The sequence below is a fragment of the Colias croceus genome, chromosome 1 (genome assembly GCF_905220415.1).
Source record: "Colias croceus chromosome 1, ilColCroc2.1".
NCBI classification, from domain to species: domain Eukaryota; kingdom Metazoa; phylum Arthropoda; class Insecta; order Lepidoptera; family Pieridae; genus Colias; species Colias croceus.
Genome location: NC_059537.1, coordinates 7,982,317 through 7,999,496, shown reverse-complemented (window position 1 = coordinate 7,999,496; position 17,180 = coordinate 7,982,317). Strand labels below are relative to the sequence as shown.

The 17,180-nt window shown below is 33.2% G+C and overlaps 2 protein-coding genes across 3 annotated transcripts in view; one reads left to right on the top strand and one right to left on the bottom strand.

The window, feature by feature from the left end:
• The window catches only part of LOC123696790 (RING-box protein 2), a 40,437-nt gene that overhangs the window by 5,823 nt on the left and 17,434 nt on the right, over window positions 1-17,180 (top strand). The gene's annotated exons all lie outside the window — the stretch shown is intronic.
• LOC123695488 (facilitated trehalose transporter Tret1-like) lies at window positions 9,917-16,613 on the bottom strand. 2 transcript variants are annotated; one of them, XM_045641390.1, is made up of 4 exons: window positions 16,119-16,613; window positions 13,276-13,731; window positions 11,884-11,997; window positions 9,917-11,796 (listed from the first exon to the last, which is right to left on the bottom strand). In XM_045641390.1, the coding sequence occupies exons 1-4, from the start codon at window positions 16,191-16,193 to the stop codon at window positions 10,543-10,545; spliced, it is 1,899 nt and encodes a 632-aa protein (XP_045497346.1). In that variant the 5' UTR covers window positions 16,194-16,613; the 3' UTR covers window positions 9,917-10,542. The 2 variants fall into 2 exon arrangements, with proteins under 2 accessions (XP_045497346.1, XP_045497421.1); XM_045641465.1 differs by lacking the exon at window positions 16,119-16,613 and adding an exon at window positions 13,815-13,906.

Genomic DNA, 17,180 nt, shown 5'->3' with positions numbered 1-17,180 from the left:
CAGCAGGAAAAACAATCATTGAAAAGTGATAACCTTATATATTTGAGATATAGTTTTCATACTTTGTAATTTAAAAAAATGCGTGTACTAGTGTACACATGTAAGAAGTGAAACTTCTTTATGACCTTATTTTTTGAAAAATAATTAACTATATGCAACTTTACAGAAATACGTCGAATCACGCGTGGTAGGGATAAGAAAAAGATGGCGCGAAACGGTAAAATGTCACGCGTAACGAAAAAATGTTACACTAAATTTTTACCCAACCCCGATATAGAAGTTTCACTTAAAAATATAAAAGAAAATAATATTTAAATTTGGCCCTAGTAAAATGAAATGGACACTCATCACAACAGTTTACGTCATCAGATCTACTTATTTAACCTTTCATGTATATTCTTTTAGTAAATCTACAAGCTATAATAATTGCGTGAATAGCATTTATAGATGATAATTTAAAAAAAAACCCTATTTGAAATATTATTTGTGCTCCTCATTCATTCAAGAGATAATATGAAAATTTAAGCGGAACATTCTTAAATAAAGCATAAATACGTAGATAATTTGTAATAGATCCTTTTGTTCACAGTACTGACAAGACAAACGATGTCTAATAAATAATTATTAATGCCCAAGTTATTTGTATCTAGTTTAAATAAACTGTTATGTTAGTATTACATTGGTCCATGGTATTACGCACGCATATTTTGATGCTTATTATATTTCAGACAACAACTGAATCGCGTAACGAGCAATTCGGACCGGTAAATCTGTGTACAAAATATTAATTTTCCTGTTAATATGCGATCCTTATGTATATAAATTTAATAAATGGTTCAAATATGTTTTAACATAGTTTTAATTTCCGTAAAATATATTGGAGCGTATCTGGGATTAAAGGAATTTGAGTAATTCGATTATTTTTTGTTTAGTAATCTATGTAATTACTACAAGCTGCACTAAACTTTAGGTTTGTATAATGTAAACGTTTGTACCTATAAAAATTGGCAATACATTCCAGAATAAAGTCGAAAATAAATTCAATAGGAGTATTTATTCCAATTGTTCCATTTCTAGGAAAAAATATTATAAACATTTGGACCTTAGATTTGGACTCTATCGATAACATAAATTCAAAGTTAGTTTTATGACATATTCGATAGATGGCGTGATAGGTTTAATCTTGGTTTAATAATATCAATATCTGTACGTTTTAAACAAATGTCATTGTTAATCTTTGAAGAAAATTATTTTTCATTCAATACATAAAGGACATCGGCCACTGCCCATACATACCAAGACCTGACTATGAAATGTCGCGACCATGATTAATATAGGGCTTAAATGGTTCGCCTAACCACCCTTAGCAATCCCACATTGTAAATATATTATTTGAAAGTGGTGGAGCTTAGAATTTATACATTATTTGCCATTTTTGAGGTTATGGCTACGTATATAATGAACATGGTTTAGAGTTATACCTACAGCCATAACTAAATTCTAATGGTAGACGACGTAGCCTATGTTATTTATTTGATTGTTATATAAGCCATTACAACACTGTAGTGACATATGTAATAAACAAAATCATGTTGAATGGATTTATGAGGATTCATCGTCACTTAGGTATTAACATTTACTTAAATACCGATTTCTCTGCGGTTTTGGTAGTTAAAATGTTGATAGGGAAAGCAATGCCCTGAAACAGTAAGCAGTCCACCAATGAGTACGTACTTATAATGGTACATAGCTATTTTTTTAACCATGCAAATAACAATAAAATATTTTAAACTGTTCTATCCATTCTATTGATGGCAGTATGGTCTCCAACTATTACATGGGTCTTCAAAACATAACTGGCGAAATGTGCGTGGTACTATTAAATAAGTATACCACTGCCAAAGCCTCTGTCATGACAAATGCAAAAGAAAAATAAAGGTGATTTTTAAATAAAACATGCATAGTAGTTTTATTAATTTATTCTATATCTTCTCTTACAACCACAGAATCTAAGAACTCAGCAGGAGCAGAAATGTTGGACTGGTATCTGGCCCATCCAAGGTACCATACTAATGTCATAGTATGCGCACAACATCCAACCGTTCGACGCCCTACCAAACAGTTGCAACAGTACTCAATTATTCCTTCTCTCCCCGATTTTCCATTTTCAATTAAAATATAAACATAATACTTCTTCCTAGATATAAATCTTGATTTGATTTTTCCTCGTATTAGAATATTATTGTCACTTCCTCTCAAATTATACTCCATTGCATTTATGCTTTCACTGGCTACCTCTATTCTGTAGCCACCATGAAATCGGATATGCTCTCCGTAATATGATCGCGCTTGCTTAATCTGGTATGTTCCTAAAGCAAATAGAATCAATTCATTCATCTCCATTCTAGGGAACGTTATTAAGTTATCCCTATCTGCTGTTATACTATTAAAGTCAGAAGACCTTCTATTCATATTAGTATTCTCTACCATTAGTGCCAAATTATTTTGTAGAAGCATCCGTTCTCTTAAAATGGTTAACATTTCCTCAGCATCATCTCTGTTTCTTAGGCGAACACCAAACCTGTTCAAAAGACTGGCTGCTATTGAAAAATCCTGCATCATGTGTGGCACAGTCTTGTTGAAATATTCATGTCGTAATAATTTGAAATCTCTCTTAAAATACCCATTAACTACTTCCACTACCCAACGACAAATAGTGACACACCTACTTTTATTTGCTTGAAGTGTTGTTAGTTGATGCTCGCCTTCCAGAAGTGTTTCTGGTATATAAGCTCTATAATTGCAGTCTTGTAACATGCCAACGGAGTCTCGGAAGCCCCTGTCTAAAATGAATATATCATCTGCTTGGAGATATGATCTGAGAGGAGAATCCTCATTTCTAATTAGAGATGTCATTATATCTGCATCTGAAGTGGTTGCCTTGAATGGACCAACACAGTCGACAATATATCCATCACATGCCACAATTAAAAATGGTTTCAGTAGATTTCTGTACTTATGTAAGGAGTATGTATCTTTCTGAAACATGTAGTTCGAACTTTTGTTTATGTAAATATAAGTACCATCACAAATCAAGATTACTTGTTCATTATTGTCATTATTATATATACCATTTGGCAAGAGCAAATTATGCTGTAGCAAATTCTCTCTTGAAATATGTGAGAGTCCTAGATGACTAGGAACAAAGTCTTGTACGAGCAATTCTCTTACTTTGTTCATTAATCTTTCCATTGTTCGACGGGGTACTCCTATCAGTTTTGAGATTCTGTCATCTGATTCCCCCGTCCTTAATTTCATTAATAATGTACCCAAGCCCAAAATACCTCTATGAGTATCTTGGATCCTGGGAACTTCATTAACTAATGCAATAAAATCTTGCTTGGATCTTCCAATCCAATAAAAAAATAAATTGTCATCTATCTCTTGAATAGTTTCTAAACTACTAAAGTCTAAATAAGTTTTTTCTGAAGCAACAAATGAGAACACATGTTCTATTTGCTGCACAGTAAAAGTTTTAATGCTGCTTGGCAAATCATACAGACTGTCCCAGTTATTGCCATATAAATGCTCTGCACAAACTCTTGCCAAAAGTGGTATATAAAACTTGTAGTTACCCAAGATAGTGGCTCTGAAAGAGTCAGAAATAGTATGCAAACTTGTATTGACACATCCAGCAAATAAACAATGAGAAGCTGTATTTGCAGCCCGTCTATAATTTTGTAGAATAATTTCTGCTACCGGTTGATCAGGTACGTTCGCATCTTCTTGCCTGTCTTCCTCAGCTTCTACATGATGTTCTATAACTTGGTTAGAAACATCTGGTTCCGGTCTTATTTCCTCAACAGGAGTCGATGATCTTAATCCTTCGATTTCTTGGGCTCGAAGTGCAGATCGTCTGCATTTCAGCCAGCAAGGATGACAAATACGTTGAGATGATATTATCTATAAAAGATACGACATTTTAGTATAAATTACTTTGTGATAACTTGAATTAATTATAATCCAAGACTATTGCTAGCTTTGTTTCTGGGCATATTACTGACCTGTCGTGGTGCAATCCTGGATTGAACAATATTGGCAATACTTCTGTCCAAATAAGAACCATTTTCTCTCAAGATAAGGTCACTTCGTCGCCTTAATATTGAGAGACCACATAGAACACACACTTGAGTGTGGCCTTGGTGAGAGGATCCAGCAACCTGCTGTTCACCACTGTCACGGGTTAACGCATCATTAACCTCACGCATTGCAATATCGTGACAAGCTTCACAAATGTAATCATCTTCAGTGATCTGGAAATAAGGAAACAAAAATCTTGTAGGTTAGTATTATATTCATAGAGCTGAAAGTAATCAATGATTCGATACATAGCAAAAAAAACTTACGATAATCGGATCGATCCAACTACTGATTAACGATATGATTCTGGAGTCAAGTTGCAGGACAATGAAGCGGCGAAGCGTATTAATGCAGATATTGCAATTAATACACTGCAAACGTCCATGAATGGGCCGTTGACTCGGGTTCATTGTAGCAAACGAGATGTTTCTCGGCACTCTGAACCGATTCACAAAGCGTTATCAGTGTCCAGGGGGCAATAGCAAATAGTCGTCAAATTAAAAAGATCAATCGGAGTCCGTAGTCAAAGCCAAGTCGCGAAAAACCACTAAAAACACAGGAAAAACGCTCAGAACACAACGACGCTAACAGCAAGCCAGCTACGCGTGTCATGTGTCATCTATTTAACCTGTGTGTCTAACCGGTAAAAAATAGGTTCCGTTTTACATATTTCAGGTATATTGTTAAATGTATGTATGGCAAAAAATATTTTTTTAAATCTATAAATTATATCTTTCTTAGTGTTTTTTGCTATAAAATATAATAGGTGAAATAAAACAAAGAAATATATATTATTACTAGCGGTCCGCCCCGGCTTCGCCCGTGGTACATATTTATGTTTTCTCTACATAAGAACCATCCACGTACTTCAAGGAATATAATAAAAAAAGAATTATCGAAATCGGTTCAGCCGTTCTCGAGTTATGCGCTTACCAACACATTTTGCGATTCATTTTTATATATAAGATTCTTGTATTTTTTTTAAACGTAATCGCTTAATTAACCTTCTCTGCGCTGTGAAAACGAAACGCATACCACAGGTAAAAATGAAAGACGTTTGGATGCGTTCAAACAAGAAAAAATGTTATGAATTTGAGTTTATTTATTATTAATACATAACATTTTCCCGGCCCGAAAAAAATAAGTTAGACCCCGTTAGTAAAAGCACGCATAAATGACTATTTTTTGATACACCGATGATTAATGTTCGCATTCAGGTCCTATATGGCCATCCTCCTTTAAATTGTGTTAAATTGCAATTCCTTCGAATTATAATTTAAAAGATCAAAATTTAAATCCATTAACTAATACATGGATAATAATAATCATCACCAGAAGAAAATTTAAATCCTTTGTTATTTTTATTGAGAACGTTTATGTACAATGAATTTACGCAGTTAGTTATATAGACTTCGATTAGAAGACATGTGTTGTTAGTAATCGGTAAATAAACTGTCGTAAACAAAGGTTTATGGATGCAGTCGTAGGGCTATACTGTCATCATGTCATGGAACTTTTCACATCGTACTTCTAAAGAATTAATACTCGTAAGCGGTTGTACCACAGTATTTAGGAGATATTACTTTAGTTGTACTTTTAAATATATTCTTTGGAAATAATAATAATACTTTTAACGGGGACTCTCCCTACTTGATTCTATTGACACTCATCTGTGACTACTAAATCGACCAAGAAATTGACCAATAGTCAAAACGTATTTTGTGATGAAAAATAGACAATGAAAAATATAAAATTGAACCGAAACAGGAAATAGACATTAAGTTGATATCTTCAATGTAATGCATAAATTTAGTTTTTAATTAAACAAAACATGGGATACTTCATTGAAGTATTCAAATGACTTAATTAGGTATAAAATTCATGACAGCAAAGATATTTTATACGAAAACTTGCACTTGCAAAATTTACAAATACCTACGGACAAAAATGCTCATAAAATAAAAACTACTGGGCCTGTACGAATGAAATTTTTATGGGACCAAATCGACATCATTCCGCATCGAACAAAAAAAGAATCACGTAAATCGGTTCAGAAACCTCGGAGTAATCGGTGTACATACATAAAAAAAAACATAACGGCCGAATTGATAACCTCCTCCTTTTTTTTGAAGTCTGTTAAAAAACATATAACAAAGTGTCTATTTAGAGGCTACAAGTTTATTTGCTCTTCAATTTCGAGGATTTTTACCTGGCAGTATTTATTATAGAGTATGGCCGCCAAATATTGTACAATAACAGTCGTGAAATCGTAACACACCGTAACATACGTGACTGATAGTAACATACGTGATTTTGTTAAGCCTAGTGTACATTACAACTAATAATGCAGGAGATTTTTTTTACATTTCTGTTTTATATTGTTAATTAAATTATTTGATTAAATTACTTTAAAACTCAATAAAACAAATTTAAATATTAAAGAAAAAGTTTTATTTCTCAAATTTTGTATTTCTATAATACTTACAAATGCAAAAATCATTCACAACTTATGATATTAATTACGAATACGAATTATTATAGTAAAAAAGTTACTAACTTCCGAAACATGATAGTTTTTGAAGTGGGTTCTCTTTATGTAAAAAAGTAAATTTTTAACTTTAGATTCTCTAGTGAGTACTACCCCTAAGAGCCGCTCACGGATGTTACGTAACACAATAGTAACACATGGTATCATTCGTGAATAAAAATATGGTTGGACATAACCTAAAAAGCCTTTATTCGCCAAAGTATTGTAGTAATAAGACGCCGCATAGTTTGATTTGTTACTAGAACACTAAAGCTACACACATAATTTAAATAATATAGTAAATTTGTATTCTTATAGGTAAACCAGAATCTGATGGCAATTATGGAAATCAAAATTTTGAGTGTGCAACCCTAGGGAAAATGGACTGAATGATCTTGATACTGCTTATTTTTTATTTTGTCCTCAATATCATTAGTCACATTACATAAGTGGACAATACTGTACTTAATAATGAGATATCCACTTAATATTATGTAGGTATATACTTACATGTATAATATAGGTACAATTATACATATTACTTTTATACAGGTAATACATATTATTATTTACATATACCTATATCTGTATATTCATTACGAGTATGCCATGTGAAAATATCGATATTATAATGATAATGTAGATCAAAACTGCTCATAATTTTTTATTAAATAAAATAAAAATGTTTATTTTCGTAAGTATTAAGAGATACACACATTATAAAATTGACTTGGACAGCTTGGACTTGAAGAATAGCCGTATTGGAAACTCCTGTAATAAGTTTTCATAAAATTATATTCTTATCAACAAACAATATTATAGTTACCTACATATAATACTTTTTAATCTATAGTATCAAAATGGTTAAGTCCAATTTACCCATTAAATTTTCAAAATTGAAAATTGTGATGTGTTGGACCCTTCTTCATCAAATGTTTTTCTATACACATTATAAACAACACCTCTTGCTTGTGATCGCAGCGGCTTTTTCAACATTTTCGAAGATTTTTTAGACAAAATCCTAAAAATTATTCATCAACTGCAAAAAAGACAAATAATTTGACAACCAATTTGATAGTTGTCAAATAAGTTGCCACATGAAAATCTTTTATTTCTTAAATATAAATATGCCATCAGATTCTGGTAGACCTATACCTTGCATAATTCTCACTCAAAATTATTAAAATGTTGCGAAGCAAAAATGCCGACTACCTTTCGATTAACTTTGACAGTAACAGAATGGCGATTTTTTTACTAAAGGTTGGCCAACATGTAAATCGGTGTTGTCACTACTTAAAAATATTTTTGTGGCTTGGATATCTAGTTATTTAGGGTGTTATTTTATGGTAACCGTGCGTGAAGTATCATTCGTGAAAAAAAGTGAGACATAGTTTTAAGTGAGTTTTATATTAATTTCTTTTATGTTATTTTTATTAGAACTTGTTAAAACTATCCACAAGTTTACAGAATAATTTAAAAATACCAAAATTTTACAGGTATCAATAGATTTTTGCATAATTTTGTGACTTCAAAGTGTGAGATGACTAAGTGGGACACATGATTTTAGTATGGAAAGGAAAATAAGCATTTCAAAAAAAAAATATTGAGCTTGTTAAAGGCACTCAAAATTAATTTAAATTATTAATATAATGATAAATATAACATAGTGAAGCTGAAACTATTTAAAAACTACCATAATTACTATATAAAAAAATCTGGTGCTATATAAAATGACAAGGACATTTTTTTTTTCTTGAATGTACAATTTTTGGCGGCCATACTCTATATGTGCATACAAAACGATAAAAACAATATATCTATAAGTATATATAATTTTTAATAATAGACGAATTACATTTTAGTATGGTTAATTACACGCTTACGTGAAAAATGAGTTCCTTAAATAAATTACAATTGCCTACACATTTTTACCGGCTTGGTGCTGGCTTTTTTATATATTACTATCTCTTCACCCGCGTGGCTCCGCTCCTGTTGGTCTTAGCGTGATAATATATAGCCTATATTACTCGTGGATAATCTAGGTGATCAGCGCGGTTTCACCCCCGTGGCTCCACCCCTGTTGGTCGAAGCGTGATGATATATAACCTATAACCTTCCTCGATAAATGGGCTATCTAACACCGAAATAATTTTTCAAATCGGACCAGTAATTCCCGAGATTAGCGCGTTCAAACAAATAAACTCTTCAGCTTTATAATATTAGTATATAGATTTAATCGATGTACATTGTACATTTTCCGACCACCTTGCTTAAAAAAAGGTACTTTTTTGGTTTAAATACTAAAAATAAATTTTCCGTTCTTATTGTTTCATTTCTATTACATTATTTTAATATAGTTCAGCAACAATTAAATATACTTTTAATCTTGATAATGCTATTCATTTCATTATAATATACAGGGGGTTGGTATACTAAGCTCAACGGAGGTTATAGATTGCATACTTTGAGTACGTAAAAAATACTTAAAAAATTCCAGACGCATTTTTTTTTCAAATAGATGAATTCTTAAAACTCTATGTGTACAGCGTACACCCATAACAAGCAACCCGCCCAGCGTTGCCACCAACTCGTGAACTATCGTATGTTTGCATAGACAAAATGCTCACATTAGAGAAGCGGTATATGCCGGTTGCGCGAAGCTAGAAAAGAAAACATGGATTTTCAGGAAAAATTTAGCAAAATATTTTTGACGTTATTTATACGTTTAAGTATTTTTTACGTGATTAGTGCGCGCTTTATAGTATACTTCCCTGGGACACCCTGTATAATATGTAGACATATTATACAGGATTATACAGGTATTATTACACATGTATAATATGTGACAGCTTTGCAGTATTACATGCACAAAAATGACAATTGTCTGGCTGGCTGGCTGGTAAGATATTGGGACAAGTACTATAAGTATTTTTTTTTTTATATTCTAGTAACTATTACATGAAAATACTAAGATAGGCACTCTTCGAAAAGAGCTATGCGCTCTTTTCTTAATTATTTATCCTTTATAAGAGACTAGCTTACCGCCCGCGGCTTCGCCCGCTTTGTCTAAAACCTAATAAATTATATACTAAAGCCTTTCTCTTGAATCATTCTATCTATTAAAAAAAACCGCATCAAAATCCGTTGCGTTGTTTTAAAGATTTAAGCATACAAAGGGACATAGGGAAATAGGAACAGAGAAAGCGACTTTGTGTAGGGATTGTTTCATAGAAAATAAAACAAAATACATTTATATCAAATATTTTTTTAATAAAAATAACAAATAAATATTGCCTCTGTAATATACGGAGTCATTTATAATATGTATAAGATTATTTCTATCGTTCTACGAAGGAACCATAGAGTGCAAACTAAACTACAATTAATTAATATTTATATTTTATACATAATTTGGTTAATAATCTAATTTGTCATGATAAGAGTAATGCTTTTATTACAGATCTTTATTAATCTAGAGATTAACTTAATATTTCGTTATACAATATTGTTATTTTGTACCTTATGAAATGTACTGGGCTAATTTATTGATACCTATTGAATTCACTTACACACTTAATTCTTGAAAAGAAAACCAAATTTCGTTAGCTAGATCATTAAATATAAAGGAACTATTTAACTACTATAGCTAATGTTGACTATATTTACACACTAAATGATTCTTTAAATACAATCCAAATCAGTCTTCATACGCATCGGCAAACACATTGAGTAAAGTTACTCGTGAGCATTTTGCAGATTCTCCACCCGATTATACCTACATAACACAGCATTCACATCATTTCACAAAAATACAGTGCCGGAATGGCCTGGAATGTGCTTAACTCCACAATAACGTTGCTAAATCTCCCGTGAATTTACGCGTGCTGCATCTGTTTATTACCATTAATATTACGAACTCGCCTTGAACCCCCGGTTAATTTCTTTTCAATTTCTTCTAAACTTTTACCCCTCGTCTCGGGTACGAAAAATATAACAAAGAATAGCCCAACTATACACAAAACGGCAAATAACCAAACGGTACCATACATGTTTATAACTGCAATAATATTGTGGAATGTTTTTGTGACAATGAATGTACACGTCCAGTTGAAACCTGTCGCCATCGATGCGGCGGAACCACGGATTTTTGATGGTAAAATTTCACCCAACATTAGCCAAGGAATAGGTCCAAAGCCGATCGAGAATCCCAGAACATATATTACAAGACAAGCCAGTGGTAACCATCCGTATGCGCTGACGTCAGTTCCTACGTCTCTTATATAAAAGTATGCTCCAAGAGCTACCAAAGTAAAGATCATTGCTACTGACGAAATATATAACAACATTTTCCTTCCGAGACGATCAATGATAGCGGTTGCAATAAAAGTAGATACAAAGTTTACAACACCAATAATAATACTACATACATTTTCATCAACTGTGCTTCCAGCCATTTTAAATATTGTGGATGCATAGAATATAACAGCATTGATGCCACTTAATTGTTGGAACAACATAAGACCCAAAGAAATAAGAACCGCTGGCATATATTTTCTTGTGAACAACTGGCCGAAAGCATTTCCTCCTTTGCGGTCTGATTCTACTTGTGATAGTGTGAGGTCTCTTAATTCTTTGTCAATGTTAGTGTTTTTTCCGCGTAGCCATTGCAAAGCTTTCTTAGCATCTTCAGCTCGTCCCTTTGATAAATACCAGCGAGGAGTTTCAGGTGTAGCAATCATAAGTAAAAAGAATGGCACTGGTAGGGCCGCTCCAAAGAATGCTAGATGAGACCAGTTGAAGTATGTGCCGACGAAGAAAGCAAGTAGGATACCCGTATTACCAAATGCAGTTGGCAGTAGTCCGAGAGCGCCTCTAACTTCAGGTTGTACTGTTTCTCCGAGGTATACTGGAAACGCAAGACTTCCGACACCAACGCATATGCCACAAAATGCGCGGCCAGCAAAGACCATCATTACATTTGCTGCATTAGCAATTAACATCCATCCTATGAAGAAAGGAATTGCAGTGCAGATGATTGTCCGTTTTCTTCCTAGATATTCTATTAACGGGCCACCCAATATACCGCCAAGTAATGCTGCTAAAGGCATCAAGCCTCCCACCCAGCTGTTCTGTAACAATCAAAAATTTTATATTAGCTATGAACTTTATTTTTTTAGCTTTATTACACTTTTTAAGTTATTCAATTTAATATTTACCTCTTCGTTAGTCATATGAAGAGTTTGGTTCATGCTCGGCAAAGCGGGAGAGGTATAACCGGATGAAAAACCAACAATCAAGGATCCCATTGAAACAGCCAATGCAGCAAATAACTGTAAATAAAATAAAGTATGTTAACATTTATATCACTTGGAAGATATACACTTATATAGAATTAACCTGAAATGTTATATGCATATTCGTAAGAATTTAAAATTTCTAAAACAGCGCAGCGTCAACTCTTCATCCTTGCTTGAAAAATTCTGAGCTTTCGTGGGCGTTGCACAGTTTTTATCTATGTTTGTTTTTGTAATAATATGTGAGCTTTTCTGAAGTTCATGAGTATTTTATGGTTTGCCTTTCAGTAAACAAATATACTTAGCGTCGGACTACTTTCTAGCTTTATTGCAAAGTAAAGTAACTGAGGGGCTGACGTCATAAAAATATTCCTTCAATTCGTAGAAATAGTAATTCTAGTAAATTTTAATTAGGTCATTTAATCAGATATAAGAAAGAGCGAGAGAGTTAGATTTAAAATAACACTTATTGTCGTCAACAATTGCTACTGAAAAATACTGTATAAAAAACAAGATAATTTTTATTTTATCCCTGAGAGGTTACTTATTATGTTATTTATTATCTTAATCTTATAATATAATATATAATATTATATAAATCTCGTGTCACAATGTTTGTCCTAAATGGACTCCTAAACCACTTAACCGATTATAATAAAATTCGCACACCATGTGCAATTCGATCCAACTTGAGAGATAGGATAGTTTAAATATCAAATCGTTTTAGAGAAAGCGGGCGAAGCCGCGGGCGGTAAGCTAGTATGTTTATGTTTTTAACTTGCCTGTTTTATTATATTTACTTACTACGCGTTGGTACAAATATAAATGGTACGTTGATGAACACAATTTCATCGTCGAGAATGAAATAGAACTTCGAAAGAATTGTTTGTGACTGATTAAAAAATTAGTCGCACACAATATGCACAATTTTTATTGCGTTTTTATCGTCTGTGCTTAATTAATAGTTGAAATTTACAACGGAACAGAGCTTCGAGAAACAAGTAAAGAAATATTTTTAACTAGGTTTCCGCCTGCGGCTTCGCCCGCGCAGTCAAAGAAAAACCCGCATAGTTCCCGTTCCCGTGGGATTTCCGGGATTGCGTCATTTTCCCGAGATAAAAAGTAGCCTATGTCCTTTCTCGGGTATCAAAATATCTCCATACCAAATTTCATGAAAATTAGTTCAGTAGTTTAGGCGTGATTGAGTAACAGACAGACAGACAGAGTTACTTTCGCATTTATAATATTAGTATGGATTACTTATATACCTGAAATTTACTATGGCCAACAATGAGTATTGGAAAAGTTACAAACCTGTGTCCAAAGATACAGGCGTTGAGTAGCTGGTGCAAACTGTGGTCCATCTCCATTTATTGCATAATCAGTAACTTTATTCCCATCCGTGCTTAGTTGTTTCACATATGGCACTGAATTGCGCAGATTTTCTTCCTTTGCACTTTTAATTTCCATTTCCATTTTGTACTTAAATTCGTTGCCTAAACTTATTTGACGAAGCTGTTGAAAATGGCGACGAGTTTTTTCAAACGAATCTTGCTCGTCTTCGCTGCTGCTCTCCGTCGAAACGTTTTCTGGGATAGCAGCGTAGTTAGGAGCAAGGGTTCCCTGGGATCCGCAAGATGTGGCCAATGATGTACAGGTTGTAGAAGCTGATAGTGTGGGTTTTGATGGAACTCGAGCGTACTTTGGTCCACGTGTACGATATAAGCGCTCCTCGTCGTTTTGGCCACGACGGCTCGGCTCGTTTCCACCCTGAAAAGAAATAGAACTTAATGAAAATCAACTTTATTATGGGGTAATTTTATGAATTACGAAGGAAACTTCTCTTTTCCTACCCTTTGTTTAATTTCAATTAATATTACAATTGATTGGTTTAACGGGTTTGATAGACAACAAATACTGCCCTCAGTATCCGCAAACACGTCCCATTTATTACAATCACTATCTTATGTACGTAGTCAGTCAAGACGATAAGAGTTTTGAACTTAAGATCTTTGAGGTCAATTCGGGAATATTGCTTATTGACCACTTTAAGTGTTGATACTATGGTCTTAGCATGCCGCTGATAACCTTTCAGTGTATAACGGCCACCCTGACCCTCTTCCTAAGAATTTTATTTTTTTCTGAGACATAATAGAATCACCAGACTTTTGACGAAGACTAAAGAAAATACAACTTTATCGGTCCTAGAATGTGCAAATAATGAACATCGTTTTGTGGTTCCGATTGAATCGATTGTTGATGTTATCGGATTGTTACTGTCAAACACGTATAAGGTGTTTATAAAATATTTAGTATAAACAACGTCGACACCGGGCGCACAATTTAAAAATATATTTATTTTATTTTATTTTTTATTATAAAAAAAAAAATGTAAACGTGCGATTTCAGTTTGATATTCTTCTATTATTATTATTTATTCATTGTATATCATTTTTAATAATAGGTATGTAATATCTTTCCCTTTACCCCGTTATTACCTTAAGTTCTTCATTAAGAAATGTATTGTAATTTTTCTCAGCCTTAAATTTCATCCATTTTTGTATAAAAAATAAAATGAAAAATCGACGTCATTAAACACAACACGGTTTGTTGACATTGTATCAAATGTCATGTGTTCTTCATCGACATAGTTGCCCTATTTTTAAGTTTTTTTACGTTCAAACAGGTTTCTCCACAGGATTTGACCAACAAATATTTTGTTACCTATATTTTGTCTAAATATTAATTATGTCAAATATTTGGACCTCCTAACATATTGAAATCACGTGGAGGAAACATGTGTAAATAAGACTTATATAAACAAATAATAATACAAGTTAATGACTTCACGGGTCTTCCAGAACTGATATGAATTACAATACAATATACAACAATTATTATTTTTCCGTAAGTTGATGATGTCAGCAATTAAAAAAAAAGTACCTATTATTAGTGCCATTAAAAGCACCCCTTGTGGTTGAACAAAGTTTGACGATGTACATTTTTCTTCTTGACCATAACCGAGTCCCTTGCCTTTATCATTTAAATAGTGGCTAATTCATAATGGTTGTTACAACATAGATTCACATGAATTATTATGGGTCAAGTTTGTTTACCTATGTTTTTCGTTAATGGTAGGTCAAGGCGAAAAAATTTTTATGTTGATACTTACATATTAAACGATTGAGCAATAAATACTATGGTATGTCAAATCTTTAATTCAAATGAAGTTGTTAATAAATCCAAACCTAATTATTTACATATTTATATATTTTAAAGTGGGTTAGCACGTGTCACTCTTCCTGATTTTAATGTATCCGTTATCAAAATTGATTACCGACCATAATTTTAAATAGTGCCATCTATAGGAATTGTAGCGAAGCACGTTCTCAGTTAAGTGCCAACACTTTCGCTCGTTAATTGTTATCGCCCGCGCCGGTCGGCAAGTTTCCATGCGGTGTAGCGCCACTGATGCAATTTTTATTCATGTTTTTGCCAATCGTAAATTGTATACGGAAAGACTCAATGGTTAATAAGGTTTCATTTCGAGATTTACATAAATTTAAATATCGTCCTATCAAATTATCGCTTTCAATGTAGAGTTGCTAAACTAGCTCTTTTTTTTTTTCATTTCAGTCGCCTGTTGCGTACAACTCGCTGACATTGCAAGGCCGGTCAGGTAGAGCGCGATCGTGCTCTTATGTCATATTTTTCTATCAAGTCAATAAAATTATGCAAATCGTGTGTTTTAGAAACTATTCACATGCACAAACATGCTCAATGAAAATTTATGTTTCGGAGCAGTCAAGAGTTTTTCAACTTTTACATTTCTTTTTTACATTTAAATTAGGTCAGTAATTTTTGAAGACTTGTTGATATTAATTCCTATTTGTTTGTTTGTAAGAGCTTTGATTTGAAGCTGCTTATATAGCCGTTGCTTAGCAACGGTTCGGAAATCGACCGCTTGTCCGAGCCGGCAGTCTGCGCCGTGTAATAACTTTCCAGAGCTTTCTGAATGAAACAGAATTTTCGCGATCAGATCGGTCCTGAATTTCAAGAATATTTTTAAAGTCCCTAGATTATGTGATTCGTCTTCCTGTTAAGTTAATAGTAATAATGTCTCAGCCTAAACTAAATATTTGTAAATATTTACTCACCATTTCGGTGGACAGTTGTTTGAGGTACCCCATGATCTTCCCCATGGGGTTAGGATTATTCTTATTGAAGCTCATCTTGTCTTCTCTGAGTAGATTTCAGGAAGTTACTCTTTTTTTCGTCAAGGAACGTCGAAGTGATAATATAGTCTTTGATGAATAACAGTATTTTGATTCAATCTCAATAAGTCTTTAGAATCCAGAATTTCACAAATAAATAATACACATCACTATTACTAGTTTTAAAAAGTGTTTAAGGTCGTTTACTTTATCAATGCAAGTCCGTTCGCAAACCGATTACACCTCGAATGACACAATTATAACTGAAAATAATGTATACGTGTTTATTCAATCGTATAAAACGTTCATTCAAGAAAATTTTCTATTTCGCGCCGTAGCCCTGCAAGGGTGCACAACATTCAATTTTTTAAATATGATCAACAAACGAAATGTTGGCAGCGCGTACCGATTTCTTCAGAGTTCAAGTTATCTATTGAAACTTGCAGATGGCAGCGCAGTATTTTATAGGAAGTTGGTAGAGCTCCGCGTCGGCGCCCTCTCCCCTCCCACTCGCCCCCGCGCCCCCCGTGTAAGCGTACTCACCGACTGTACTTGTGAGCGTGCACTTTTTCATGTGTGTCACACACACACGGATTTCCATCAACTCTGCACCTGAATCTAGCTTCGAATGTTTGTATAATGTATTAGATATTCTCTACAATATTTTCAATAGTCAAGGTACCAGTGAACAGTTTTACAATTTTTCATGTAGGTACAAAACTGACATTTTCATCAAATCAAATTTAAGGTAAAATTAATATTTTTAATATATTTTAAAAACATAATTATAGTCATTGCGTAAATGTTCACAGAAATTAAAATGCGGTGCAGATTTTCCGAATAAAAAAGAAATATTGGTATTTCGTAGAAATTGTTTAGATTCAAATGGTTATTTTATACTTAGTGATTAAAAAATTCTTATAGTTCTTGGTACGGGAAGTTATAATAGGGATTTACCTTAATTTTATGTTAGTCATATTTATCCTAGCAGGGAAAATATGCAAA